The following is a 13865-nucleotide window of genomic DNA, read 5'->3' on the forward strand; positions in this document are numbered from 1 at the left end:
TGTTGTAAGTCTTCTAACTTTGGGAGGTATTATAATTTATATGGGAGTGAGCTTGATTGTCACAAAATATTACAAGAATAATGAAGTTTGTCCATTTGCTTGGATTAAATGGAATAAATTACATCTTACACATTACAAATGGTTGATGCATAAAATAATATAATGAAGGCCCAAAAAAACTCCATTTTAAAAAATAAACATTGGCATTGGGTTGCTGCTTCCATTTTGGTTTTGAGTGGATGTTGCATCCTTCTTTGCTCCTTCAAATTAACAAATATTTGAAACACATTCATGCAGAACATGGATAAATCCAAAAGAACCCTACTCACAGTCCAAGGTGTTTGTAGGTGATCTTGCATGTAGGGTAAATTTCCACATGGATAAGATGGAATCATTTGGGCATGTAGCCCCCATCTGAGCATTCTGCTCGTGGTAGCTCAAACGTGCTTCAAACTAGGGCTCCAACTACATTCCAAAGCTTAAGACTCATGATTAAGAGGGCCCTTGTCACTAAGTAGAGCTATTTGCATGCGAGGTCTCTTAAACTTTTCCTTAGCCTTAGTCAAGAAGTTTGTAGTACGATTCCTCAGGAGCGTTCATGGATTCATTTTGAGATGAATTAAGAACTAGACTAGTCACGAAGCAAGATTAGACCACTCTGCCCTCGATATGTACACACGAGCAGCCACCTGCTAAACAGCGCGTCCCGCCATGACTATGCTTTCTGGACCGGTCGTGAATGTGTATTCACTCTCCAATTACAGCTTTGGCAGCAAGGATGTAAAGATGGAGAAGGACACATCCGTGGCCGATCGCCTGGCTCGTATGAAGCAAAAGTATCGTCTTCTGTGGCCTAGGGTTTGCTCTGTAATTCCTATCCCCCGTCCTGTATCTTTGTTGCCATACCGTTGATAGCGTTCGATTTTCATGCCACACAGCTATATGAAGGAAGGGATGCGGAAATGCGTCGAAGGAATTTTACTGGTAAGGATCAGTGTTCACAAAATGGCCTTTAATTCAAAATTTGGAGGGATTTCTGCATCAGATTACATGTATTTGCCATTTTTATAACCCATTTCTTTTTTGTGAAGTGCTTTGTGCATAAAATTAGAGAGATTGTACATGCTTTTGATACATAGATAATAGATCTTTGCTCAACTTAAGTTTCTTGAGTTATTGGAGCTTTTTTGGTACATAGTTCTTTGCTCAACTAAAGTTTATTGAGTTATTGGAGCTTGTGCTGATGGTGATATGAAACATAAGAAATTTTAGACAAATTCCCACATTGTGATGACGACAACATCACGAGCTTCCACAAGGGAGATATAAGATTTTGTGTTCAATTTAGTTTCTCATATTGACTAAGCTTAAAAGACTAGAACATTTCTAAGTTAGGTGCAGTTGGAGGCGAGGGGTTGCTAGCTATGTGGTGCCTCTTGAGTAGAAGCTCATGATGTTAAACACTATAGGGAAGAACAAGGGACAAGAGCCTCTTCCCCAACATGAGAAAATGTCAAAAACTTATTGTGAAAGGCTTGTCTCAAAGGAAGATGCATTTGTGGTTGCTTTTCTAAGCAATACACCATGCTACTATGAGGTGAAATATCCCAATGCTCCATTCTAGTTTGATTCAAGTGAATACATGGAATCCGTTTTCATTTTTTTGGTGCATAGGGTCTCTTTCTTTAATAGTTGACATCTCCCATTCACTAGTGGGGACACCTTTCAAAGTCCAATGATAAAGTTGGCAAGCTCCTCATGGGCCTCTTTATCTCTCTATCATAAGTTTGTTTCTTATGGCCAATGCCTTATGATGTGAAAACAAATCGATGTCATGAAATGGATATCTACCCTCTTCCTAGGATTGTTTGTATAGTTGATTTGAAGCCATTGTTAGATAGCATAGGACTGGTACTTAGGGACTTTTAATTGTGTCTCTTAGGGCTTGTGGATTTGAAAATATCTTCAAACTAAGATTTTATAGCATATTTTGTAAGAAGTGGTGTAGCAATGAAAGCATAGACAAGTGTTGAAATAAATTGCTGAACATAAGACAAAAAATAAAGAAAACAGAAGAACACTGCAAAGGAAGTGGACTTAAAGATATGCTCGAGAAATGAAATCCATATATCAAATACGAGAATGATGCGTATAATAGTCACTGGCTGGCTCCTCGGCATTGGCACCCGTTCACTCTCTCCACAAGACTTGGAGGTGATGATGTGACTGAATGATAAGGGAGCTAGGTATATAAAGAAGAAAATAACGCCAAAATAGGGACAAGTTGGCCAGTATAAAATGCCCCAAATAAGCATCATAATAACCATAATAAAATGCCTAAATAACCTAGCCATGCCAGGTATAGGTCAGACTCACATATGAGCTGTCTAGATTTCTAACACCCTCTCTTTGATTGTGGGTAATCCGATATAATACAATGATACAAAAAGCGAATCATAGGCCATACAACAAAGAACCACTAGAGTAGAACCATGGATACTCAAGCTGTGGGTGATCAAACCACCACCACGGTGCTTTGGAGAGAACCTAATGTTGATGTTGATAATACCAGCTCCTAAAAAAAGAGAAGAGTTATAATAGATCTCTGTGTTTGTCAACAATGTCTTGAAAACAGACAAGAGGGGAGAGAGATGAAGCACCCAAGAGCACACACACACAAATGCAATGGAGACTTGAGAACATAGAGAGATAGGTGTGAAATCTTCTTTTTCTTCCACACAAAGGAACTAAGTCTACAACATGATAAAAGACTAATATGAAAGTACCACAACGTATGTACATGTGGTTACTAAGTGTGAACTTGCTAGGAAAGAAGAGGTGGCACAATGAACATGCCATAACCAAGGATGGACTATATGGGTATAGTCCAATTGTAGAATCATTGGCGTATCCTCATGTCAGTCATCTAATACGCCAGTGAAGGATTTTGTGCCACATCACCAAGGCATGTAGTGGATGCCAACTCATGTAGAGCTTGACATCTTAACACTTCCCCTTGAGCTCAATATGAGCTCGTGCACTCCAAGCATAGTCCCGAAGCGTTGAAGTTCTGAACTCTCAAGGCCTTGGTAAAAATGTTAGCAACTTGATTCTTTGTGTTAACATAAACCAAGTTAATATCACTTGCTAGAATCCGGTCTTGAATGAAATGGTAATGGACCTTTATGTGTTTGGTCCGTGCATAATACAGTGGTTTTTTAACCAATTGAATGCTACTAAGGTTATCAAAGTAGATGATGACCTTCTTATCCACTTGCATTTTCAAATCACCAAGTAGTTTGTGTAACCAAGCTATCTTACATGTTGCAAGTGTAGTATCTTTGTACTAGATAAGGTAACTATCGGCTATTTCTTGCTGCTCCAAGTAATAGTAGCACTCCCAAAGGAAAACATAAAACAACTAGTAGATCTATTTGAAATACTACCAGGCCAATCTGCATCTGTGTAACGATGCAAATCCAATGGTACACTTGCATTGTAGAATAAGGCATAGTCAAATGTGTGCCACATTCCATCCAAATGTGGCTTCTGTGGAAGTTGTATAAACTGACTTTCCAAACCAATTGTGTAGTTTAAGTCTAGTCTAGTGGTTGTCACATAGATAACACTATCCACAATCTTCCAATACATAATGACATCCTTAATCAAGTCACCCTCATGTGCACTAAGCTTAGCATTAACATCCAAAGATATAGAATTAGGCTTGCAATTAGTCATACCATACTTCTTTAACATATCCAATGCATAGTGTCTCCTTTGACAACCATATACCTTTGGAATCTTGATTATCTCTATATTGAGAAAATAGCACAGCTCTCCAAAATCTTTCATCTCAAATTCAGCCTTGAGAAGACCCTTCACACTGTCAATCTCTGTTTCAGCATCACCCACAATGATCAAATTATCCGCATATATAGTAATGACCACAATACCTGCATCACTCTCACATACATAGAGTGAGTGATTAGCTTGTGCTCTGCGAAATCCAATGCTGACAAGGTATTTTGTAATCCTGTCATGCCATGCCCTAGGTGCTTGCTTCAGTCTATATAAGGCCTTATGCAGCCTGTATACATAATCTGGATGATTCTCATTTACATAACGAGGTGGTTGCTCAACATAAACTTCCTCTTACAACTCCCCCTGCAAGAAGGCATTCTTAACATCCATTATGTATGATCTATCCTTTTGATGTAGCCACTGCTATGACAGTCCTTATAGTGGCCATTTTAGCCATTGGAGCAAAGGTCTCCTCATAATCAATAATATGAGTTTGCGCATACCCTTTGGCCACCAGTTGTGTCTTATAGTGCTCAATAGATCCATCTAGCTTATGCTTGATTTTGTAAACCCATTTGCCGTCAATGGTTTTTTTGCCTTCAGGTTAGGGTACTAACTTTGTAAGCGTTGGGAAGAACGTGAGAATAATAATACTTTGAATTTGAACTTAACCAACTCGATCGATTATCACTATGAAAATTAAAGAGAGAGAGAGAGAGAGAAGAGAGAGAAGAGAGTTGACACCACATTGAGAAGAGAACCGGACCCTCCTTGTTTATAGGAATTTATTGAAAGAAAACCATGAGCACCAAGTACTTGTTCAACCATTTACGAAAAGGCTAATTTACTGCAATTCTGAAAAGTAGGGTTTTGAAATCCTAATTTCTACAAACTTCGAGCAACAAGCTGATTTTCTTCTTTGATGCTTGGATTAGATCAATGGATTAGATTAAGCGAAGTGAAAAGTGCTTGTTGGATGAAGAGTACAAAGTATGTGCTTGAAATTTCAGCATGAGAGTTTATTCCAAATGAAAAGAGACCTCCAACATACAGGTGTGGGGCTTGGGTACTCAAAAGTGAAAAATAGAGGTTAAAAACGATAAGTGTTTGTTGAAAATGACAAGTGTAGGGACACACTTGTCTTCAAAATGACACATGTTCTATTCTAAATGCCACATGCTACTTTTCTAAGGAAAGAAGCTTCCAAACCTTCTACTCTAAAAATCTCTCAAATGGTTAAGAATTTGAGATAGCTACTGAAGATAAAATTGTTTCTTGCGAAATTTCGGAGCCTTTGATGCGAATAGAATTTACATTCCAGCAACTTTTAAAATAGTAATATTTAAATTTTAATAGTCACCAAATTTATCTTTTGGAAAGCTTCATTATATAAGTTCATTAGATCATGGTTTGTTTATTTGATTATGACCTTCTGGTTCCACTTTTTGAAACCACTAATTATATGGGCTTCTAATCAATGTGACTATTGGAGTGTAAAAGTCTTAGTGATTTAAGCTTTCTAGTCAATTTGACTGCTTAATTAAACTTTTGCTTTCTTTTGGATATCTCATCAATGACGATCCAAGTATAATAACAGGGCGTTTTGGCCATTGACTGCAATAGAAAGATGAATATTTAATCATATTTTAAAACACTTAAATAGTATAAATCACCTTTCAAAGTATATGAGCATTAAATTAATTTGAAATCATTGAGCCAATATATCTTCATAACAATTGATATATAAAAGATTTGTTATATCTCTCCCTTTTGAAATTTGTCTTGTCCTTAAGACGTTGCTTGAAGTATTTTTGATCTTATAACTTTTTCATAAGCTGCAAGTATTTGTGGATAGTCTTTTACATATTCTTTTGGCATCCATTTAGAATCTAAATGAGAGCAAAATTTCAGAAGGAATATTTAAGAAATGTTTCTTTCTCGTTTCCTGGTCATATGAAAGACTATTTGCTTTGGTTGAAGTATCTCTTCCTGTTCATCTACTTCAGGTGAATCCTCTATTATAAGTTCCAATAGTGAATGCGCTTCATAAGGCTTCAAAAGATGGATATGAAGAGCATTGTGAATTCTCTAATGCTTTGGAGGTTGTAACTTGCAACAAACATCATTAATATTTTCAATGACTTAAAATGACTCATAATTTCTTGTTGCGAGCTTAGTGACTTGGTATGAAGACTTGTTAGAGCTTCTTAAACGAGCTTTATCAAGTTTTAGCCAAACCTAATCTTCTTTTTGTAAAATCAAGTGTCTTCTATGCTTATCTGCTGCTTTTTTTTGTTTTTCTTGAGATCTTTGGATAGCTTGTGTGACTTGGTAAAAGCTGTATCCATATCATATAGGAACTTATCGGTATGAAATATCTTCTCCTTAGTTTTGAGAATAAGTAGTAAGAGTGATTATCCATATATGATCTCAAATGGTGCTTCACCTATAGAAATATGAATTGTGTTGTTATAGGCATATTTTATCAAACGTAAATACTTTTTCCATTGTTGGTTGGCTTCACATGATAGGAATAAAAGAAAAGCAAGCTTTGTACTCAAATTTTCAAAAAGAGCTCGCCAAGAGAGACTAGTGGCTCATGGATCTCTATCACCTACCATGGATTGTGGTAACCCATGATATTTAAAGATTTGTTGAATAAATATTCTGGCCATATGTTGAGACTCGATAGTCTTATTGATTGGAATGAAATGAGTTTGTTTGTTAAACCTGTCAATAATAGTCTATATGCTATCATTGCAGTTTGTTGATTTCGGTGAGCCAAAAATAAAATCCATAGCAATGCTTTTTCAAGGTTGGCTCGAAATTGATAATGGTCGTAAAAGCTCTATAGACTTTCGGCAATTAAACTTAATCTTTTGGCACACAAGATATTCTTTGATAAATTGTTCAATCTCTTGTCGAAGACTTGGCCAAAAGAAATACATTTCAAGTGCCTTAGTTGTGGCCAAAATACCACGATGAGCCGCATGACATTCTTGCATTACTTTAGGCTTGAAATCTTTAGTAATGTATAACTTATTCTCCATCAAAAGAAATCCATCTTTGATAACATAGGAGTTTATCCTTATACCAAGTTTTAAACGTTCCCAGATGATTTTAAAATCTTCATTAGAAGCATACATGTCCCTCATAGTAGTGAAATCTGTATGATGAATCATGGACATTGCATGAATTTGAGGTCTTCTTGACAGGGTATTAGCTACTTTGTTTTGCTTCCTAAGAATATGCAGTATTTAAAAGTTAAATTGAGCTTAATAATTGGCCCATCGAATATGCTTTTTAGAAATCTTTGGCTGGTTGAGAAAATGTCTCAAATCATCATGGTTCGTCTTGATGAGAAATTCTCAACCTAAAACATAGTGTCTCCAATCTTTTAAAGCTTGAATAATGGCTATTAGCTCCTTTTTATCGCTAGTAGTATTCTTTTTTGTATTTCGTAACCTTTTGCTTGCATAAGTAACTGCATGCACTTCTTGGTTTTAAGACTGCACCAATGCAATCCTTGAAGCATCACATTCTCCAAAGAAAGGTTTTGACAAATTAGGTATAATCGAAACAAACCTTTTGTTGATATAGAATTTTAGAGTTTCAAAAGCTTTCTTCTCTAGTTTGGTCCACTGAAATGCATTGCTTTCTTGGTTAAATCAAGTAAAATGGGTGAGCAACCACTGCTGCAAACCGTTTAATGAATCTCCTGTAATAATAGCATAATCCCAAGAAACTTCAAACTTCATGAACACTATTCAATTCTGGCCATTCTACAATAGTCTTGACTTTTTTTGGATCCTCCAAATTCAATCTTTGGATACAATATAGCCTAAGTAGTGAATCTTTTTTGGGAAAAATTCACTCTTTTTGCCATTCACATAAAGTTTGTGTTTGTGGAGTCCTTGAAACACTATTTTCAAGTGTTGCTTATGCTCTTATTCATCTTTTGAATGAACCAAAATATCAACAAAGAAAGACGTGTGAACTCTCGATGTGCTTCAAAGATTCTTTCCATTATTCTATTAAAGGTTGCAGGAGTTTTGGTGAGACTAAATGGTAGCACAAGAAACTCATACAAACCAAAAGTTGTCCTGAATCGTGTTTTATGAATATCTTGAGGAGCAGTCTTTCTCTAATGGTATGCACTTTTCAAGTCAATCTAGCTGAATACTTTGGAGCCATCCAATCTATCAAAGATATCATCAATTCTTAGAATGGGAAACCTATTTCGAATTGTAATTTTGCTGGGGGCCTTGTACACATGTGCCAAGACCTATCTTTCTTTTGCACTAAGGACTGGAGAATAAAAAGGTAAGGAACTGGATCTTATAAGATCCTTTTCCAAGAGCTCATTCACTTGTTTCATATTCTCCTCTTGTTGTGTTGGACTCACACAATAGGGTGGCCTATTTAGAGGTGAGCTCCCAGGAATGAGATCAATGTGATGATCTTCTGGCCTCTTTGGTGGTAACTCGTGAAGTAAAGTGTCTGCAAAAAAATCTTCATACTCCTTTAAGAAACTCATTCGGTCCTCATTCATATATGAGATGGACTCTTTAATTCTAGACTCTTTGTTAGAATCTTTGACAAAAATCAAGTACAAGAAGTAGACTTTTTCATTGCTTTATAAATTTGTACATGGGATAAGATAGGAATAAAGTTTTCTTCCACTCCACATAAAAAAATACAATTTTATCCTTGAAGGGAATCTATACTTATTTTGATTCAATCAATGGCCGGATCTATTCTTCTATGCCAACTTATTCCTAATACAACATCACAATGAGCAAGATCTCTCATGACAAAACTCTTATAATCTATATAATCTCCTATCTCAATTTGTAGTTTCCCAAGAATGGGAGTAATGTATTTTTAGACTCCATTCCTTGAAAAGCAGTACTTGACATTTCTGGGGTTCCAAACCTCTCCTTTGGTAGATGTAGGGCTTCGATAATCCGAGGATGGATATAATAATATGTAGTCTCTCTATCAAAATGCAAGTTGATTAGCAATCTTACCCTAAGACATAAAAAGCTTCCTTTTCTCTGATAGAGTTTCAACCTCTTGCAAGGATTCCTTAGGTGCAGCATTTACTTGAGGTGTCTTTTGGGGTTTATTTTCCTTCTTTGCCTTATTAGAACATTGACCAGCCATATGCCCTTTTTCTCCACAAGAGAAACATTGTCCTCCTCTTGTATATTCTACTAACTGCTGATATGTTAGCTACTCTTTGGATGGCAAAGGTGATGAACCATCATCCTTATGCTTTGGTTCTTGTTTATTTGACTTCTTTTGGTCAAACATCTTGTCTTCTTCCTTTGTGGTTCTTCTGGTGAGGCTTTACTAAGCATTCGTGGCATATGCAATCCTTTAGTTTCTAAGGCCGCATCTTGGGCTGCTTCTAAAGTATTAGGCTTTAACATCTTGACAGCTCGCTGTAACCTTGAATATGATTCATGGATAAACTTTCTCATCTCCATATTGGAAGGAACTTTAGATGTAAAATTTAAGAGAAATAGCTACAAACTTGTTGATATATGTTTTAACATTGTCTCTATGGCTTTGTTTCAACTCATCCCATTCTTGCTGCACATTGGCTTTAAAGGATGAAGGTAGAAACTTTTTGTTGAACATCTCCCTAAAGTCTTTCCAAGACTTGGGTTCCTTTCTCTCTTGAGTAACTTTGAGCCACCAATTCAAAGCGGCATCCTGTAGATGCATTTTAACCAATCTAATTTTTGATTTTTTTGTGTAATCTTCATTGCCAAAAGAACCATCAAATTGTCTAGTAAAAGATATAGCTTTCTGAGAATCTCTGTTACCATAGAAACGTCAAACTTGACACGTTGAAGTCTCTTTTAGTATTGTTTTCCTTTGCTAAAGCATCTTTGGAGATTTAGCTACCATGAAAATGACCAGTTCTTTGACTTTCTCCTTGCCCTTCTCCATGGAGGGATTATTCGGACAAGAGGAAGGAGCTTGTGTATGATGAGACTTTGAAGTCATTGCTTGGGTGGATCCTCGAATGATAGGTGATGTGTTACCTTTCATAGAATTAATTGTATCAATAACATTGATATCTTTTACGTTGAGATAGGTCTTCGTAGGTGTAATATCATTTGTCTCAATAACTGTCTTAGTAAGGAAAACTTCAAATACCTTCGCTTCAGCCCATGCTTTAGTCTTTCTCTTTATCAAAGCTAGAATTTCTGAATTGACTTCTAGCTCCTTGTATCTTTATATCTTCTCATAATCAGGGACGTATATGGATACAGAGTGTCGGGAGCCTTCCGGTGGTTCCCTAAAATTCTCTTCGCCTCTTGACATGGTGAGAAAGTTGGGCTTAAAGATTGTCACCCAGAAAAGTTCTTGCAAAAAAGAAGTCCTTGCTCTGATACCAATGTAAGCGCTGGGAAGAACATGAGAATAACAATACTTTGAAGTTAACCAACTCAGTCAATTATCACCATGAAAATTAGGGGAGAGAGAGAGAGAGAGAGAGAGAGAGAGAGAGAGAGAGAGAGAGAGAGAGAGAGAGAGAGAGAGAGAGGAATCGTCCCCTCTCTCTTTACGGGAATTTATTGAAATAAGAGAGTTGACACCACATTGAGAGAGGAATCGTCCCCTCTCTCTTTACGAGAATTTATTGAAATAAAACCATGGGCACCAAGTATTTGAACCATATACAAAAGGGTTGATTTGCTACAATTCTGAAAATTAGGGTTTTGAAACCCTAATTTTTGGAAACTTGGAGTAGCAAACCGATTTTCTTCTTTAGTGCTTGGATTAGATCAAGCTAAGTAGAAAGTGCTTCTTGAATGAGAGATAGATAGGAGAGTACAAAGTATGTGGCTGAAATTTTAGCATGAGAGCTTATTCCAAATAAAGAGAGAGATCTCTAATATATAGGTATGGGGCTTGGGTACTCAAAAGTGGGAAGTCGATGCTATAAATGATAAGTGTTTGTTGAAAATGACAAGTGTCCCACTTGTCTCTTCAAAATGACACGTACTATTCTATATACCACATGTTACTTTTCTAGAGAAAGAAGCTTTCAAATATTCTATTCTAAAAATCTCTCAAATGGTTAAGAATTTGAGATAGCTATTGAAAACAAAATTGTTCATTGCGAAATTCTTGTGCCTTTGACGCGAATAGAATTTACATTTGAGCAACTTTCAAAAATAGTAATCTCCTCAATTTTAGGAGATACCAAATTTAGCTTCTGGAGAGTTCATTATATAAGTTCACTGGTTCATGGTTTGTTTCTTTCATTATGAGCATCTAGTTTCACTTTCTAAAATCACTAATTATATGGGCTTCTAGTCGATGTGACTATCCGAGTGCTTTAGTTCGGATTGCAGGCTGCAACTCGCCTGCGTGAAGCCAGAATCACTAGTAATTGATGGTTAGCCATACGGCGGTGTAGTCATTTGAGCTTTTTGGTTAGTCTAACCACTCCATTAAACTTTTAATTTCTCTTGGGTATCTCGTCAATGACGATCCAAGTATAATTATAGGGCGTTTTGCCATTGACTATCCTTAGATAGATAGATAAACATTTAATTATATTTTGAAACACTTAAATAATATTAATCGTTTTTCAAAGTATATGAGCATAAAATTAATTTGGAATCATTGAGCCAATATATCTTCATAACAATTGATATAGAAAAGTTTTGTTACAAACTCCCATCTGTCATTATCCATAAGTGTAACCATTTCTTCATCCATAGTACGATCCCAATATTCATTACCCACTGTATCCTCAAAATAAGTGGGTTCCACATCTTGCATAACCTTAGCCATGTATACATAGTGATAAGCTACATAGCTATCATATGTCAATTGTTGTGTCAGCTTTCTCACTCTACTTGACATACGTGGACTTGGATCACTATCAGGTGCTTTAGCATGCTTTTGTGCCTTCTGCACACTAGGTGGCTTAATAGAGGAATCCCAAATTTCTCATCTAAGCTCTACTCAGAGCCATCTGAATCAGTATCAACATGAGAGAAACCTGATGATACATCTATCACAATAGACGAGTCTCTAACTTTCTCTTTATCTTTTCTTGATATTTGTGATGTACTTGGTGGAGTAACTTGTGATCTCAATTTGCTATTCCAAGGTCTATAAACAAAACCATAACTAGGAGACTCTTGTGGTTCACTCTATGTCTATGGCCGTTGACCTGTTTTTTGCACAACCACACTCTCATGCTCATCAATCCCAATTGTATTTTGTACATTACTATACTAGGTACTCATTTAATAAAAAACATCCCCCTTTCTAACTCAGCTTAAGTGTAACAAGGTTATAACATCTATATTCCTTTTGCTCGAGAATATTTAATAAATACACATTTTTCTACTTTGGGATCCAATTTATTGTGCAACTCATCAGGCTTATGCATATAAGCAATACATCCAAATACTTTCAAATGGGACAGACTTGGCTTTCTACACATAAACTTCTCTTCAGGTTTCATACTATGTACAATAGCAGTGGGTATCCTGTTCATAATGTATAAAGCAATAGCAACTGCTTCAGCCCAATAGTAATGAAGTAAGTTTTTTTCTGACATCAATGTATGAGCCACCTCTACAATATGCATGTTTTTCCGCTTAGCAACTCCATTTTGGTGCGGAATATGTCTACATATATACTACTTTTATACAAATTTTCTACAAAAAATAAAAAAACTCATTAGCAACTCCATTTTGCTGCGGAATATGTCTACATATATACTACTTTTATACAAATTTTCTACAAAAAATAAAAAAACTCATTGGAGAGAGATTCTTCCTCTCCATTTGACCTTGGGTATTTAATATGCAACCTTGTCTCCTTCTCAACCAAAGCCTTAAATATTTTGAAGTGAGCAAACCTCACTTTTCTCACACATAAAGTAAGCCTATACTTTGCGAGTATGATTATCAATGAAGGAAACATAATATCTGCAACCACTCAAAGTTGCAGTCTTTGTAGGACACCACACATCAGAATGTATCAATTCAAGTGGCTTCTTGTATATATGCTTTTCATGTGGAAACACATGTTTCAAAGTGACATGCTTTACATACTTTATGCATCTCATCAACCCTAAACTTAGACAAGCTATCCATAATTTGGTTTGATTGCATGTCTTTCAGCTGTTGCACATTCACATGACCAATTCTCTTATGCTAAATTTCAATATCAGCCACAACACCTGAACCTTGTGCAAACATGGCAGTATCCATTTTGGACAGACTTACATCAAGAATAAATAATCTGACAGCACGTTTTTCTTTTGTAATCAACTTGCAATCATTTTTAAGATCTTCTACATAACAACTATTAGATGTGAACTGAACCTGCAATCCCTGTTCTATCATCTGACTAACAGAAACCATGTTTTTTGTAATATTTTGTACATGTAGTACATTAGTTTAGTACTTGGTTTTGCCATCTTGCATACTCAAAGGAACATTTTTAACATGAGTGTTGAGGTGAGTTCTATTATCCATTGTCTCCACATAGCTCGGAATCATTCTTTGATGAACTATCAGTAGTCATAGTATTCATGAAGTACTGTATAACAAACAATTGTTTACTTTTGTTATCATTATTTTTGTTATTGGATGCATAATCACCTTGTTGCTTTTACCATTTCTAATTTCAGCATTCTTTTTAAAGCAATTTTTAGAAATGTAGCCTTTTTGACCACAATGCTAGTACTATCTGCTATCACCAGAATCTTGTTGTCTATTAGAATCTGCAACTTGTCCTCTTTGACTCTCCCTTCCTCAAGACTATCTTACTTTATTTTGCTGTGTATCATAACCTTGACCATGACTACTACCTTGGTCCTTGCCATGATCTCTACCTCTACTAGTAGAGTAAAACACTTGTTCAGACTTATTTTTGCTTTGAGAAAAAAAGGAATCCAAGCCAAGGTTTTTCTCCTCAAGTATCAGCATAGATATCATCACTTGTATTCATAGATGACCTAAAGCTTTTGTATTTATCTCCAAGTCCATCTAAGCATGCATGCACAGCATCATCAT

The 13865-nt window shown here is 36.0% G+C and overlaps 1 protein-coding gene across 1 annotated transcript in view; it reads left to right on the forward strand.

Annotated features, from left to right (window-relative positions):
- Positions 1–505: 505 nt before the first annotated feature.
- Positions 506–13865, forward strand: part of LOC148033428 (Cleavage/polyadenylation specificity factor, 25kDa subunit) — an 82008-nt gene continuing 68648 nt past the window's right edge. The window contains exons 1-2 of the mRNA XM_087682297.1: positions 506–836; positions 939–984. Of these exons, the coding sequence (XP_087538423.1) occupies positions 712–836; positions 939–984 (171 nt within the window). The 5' untranslated portion in view covers positions 506–711. The remainder of the gene's footprint in view (positions 837–938; positions 985–13865) is intronic.

Source organism: Lygodium microphyllum, chromosome 7, assembly GCF_053477565.2.
Source record: "Lygodium microphyllum isolate KBCC chromosome 7, Lygodium_microphyllum_v1.1.10, whole genome shotgun sequence".
NCBI classification, from domain to species: Eukaryota; Viridiplantae; Streptophyta; class Polypodiopsida; order Schizaeales; family Lygodiaceae; genus Lygodium; species Lygodium microphyllum.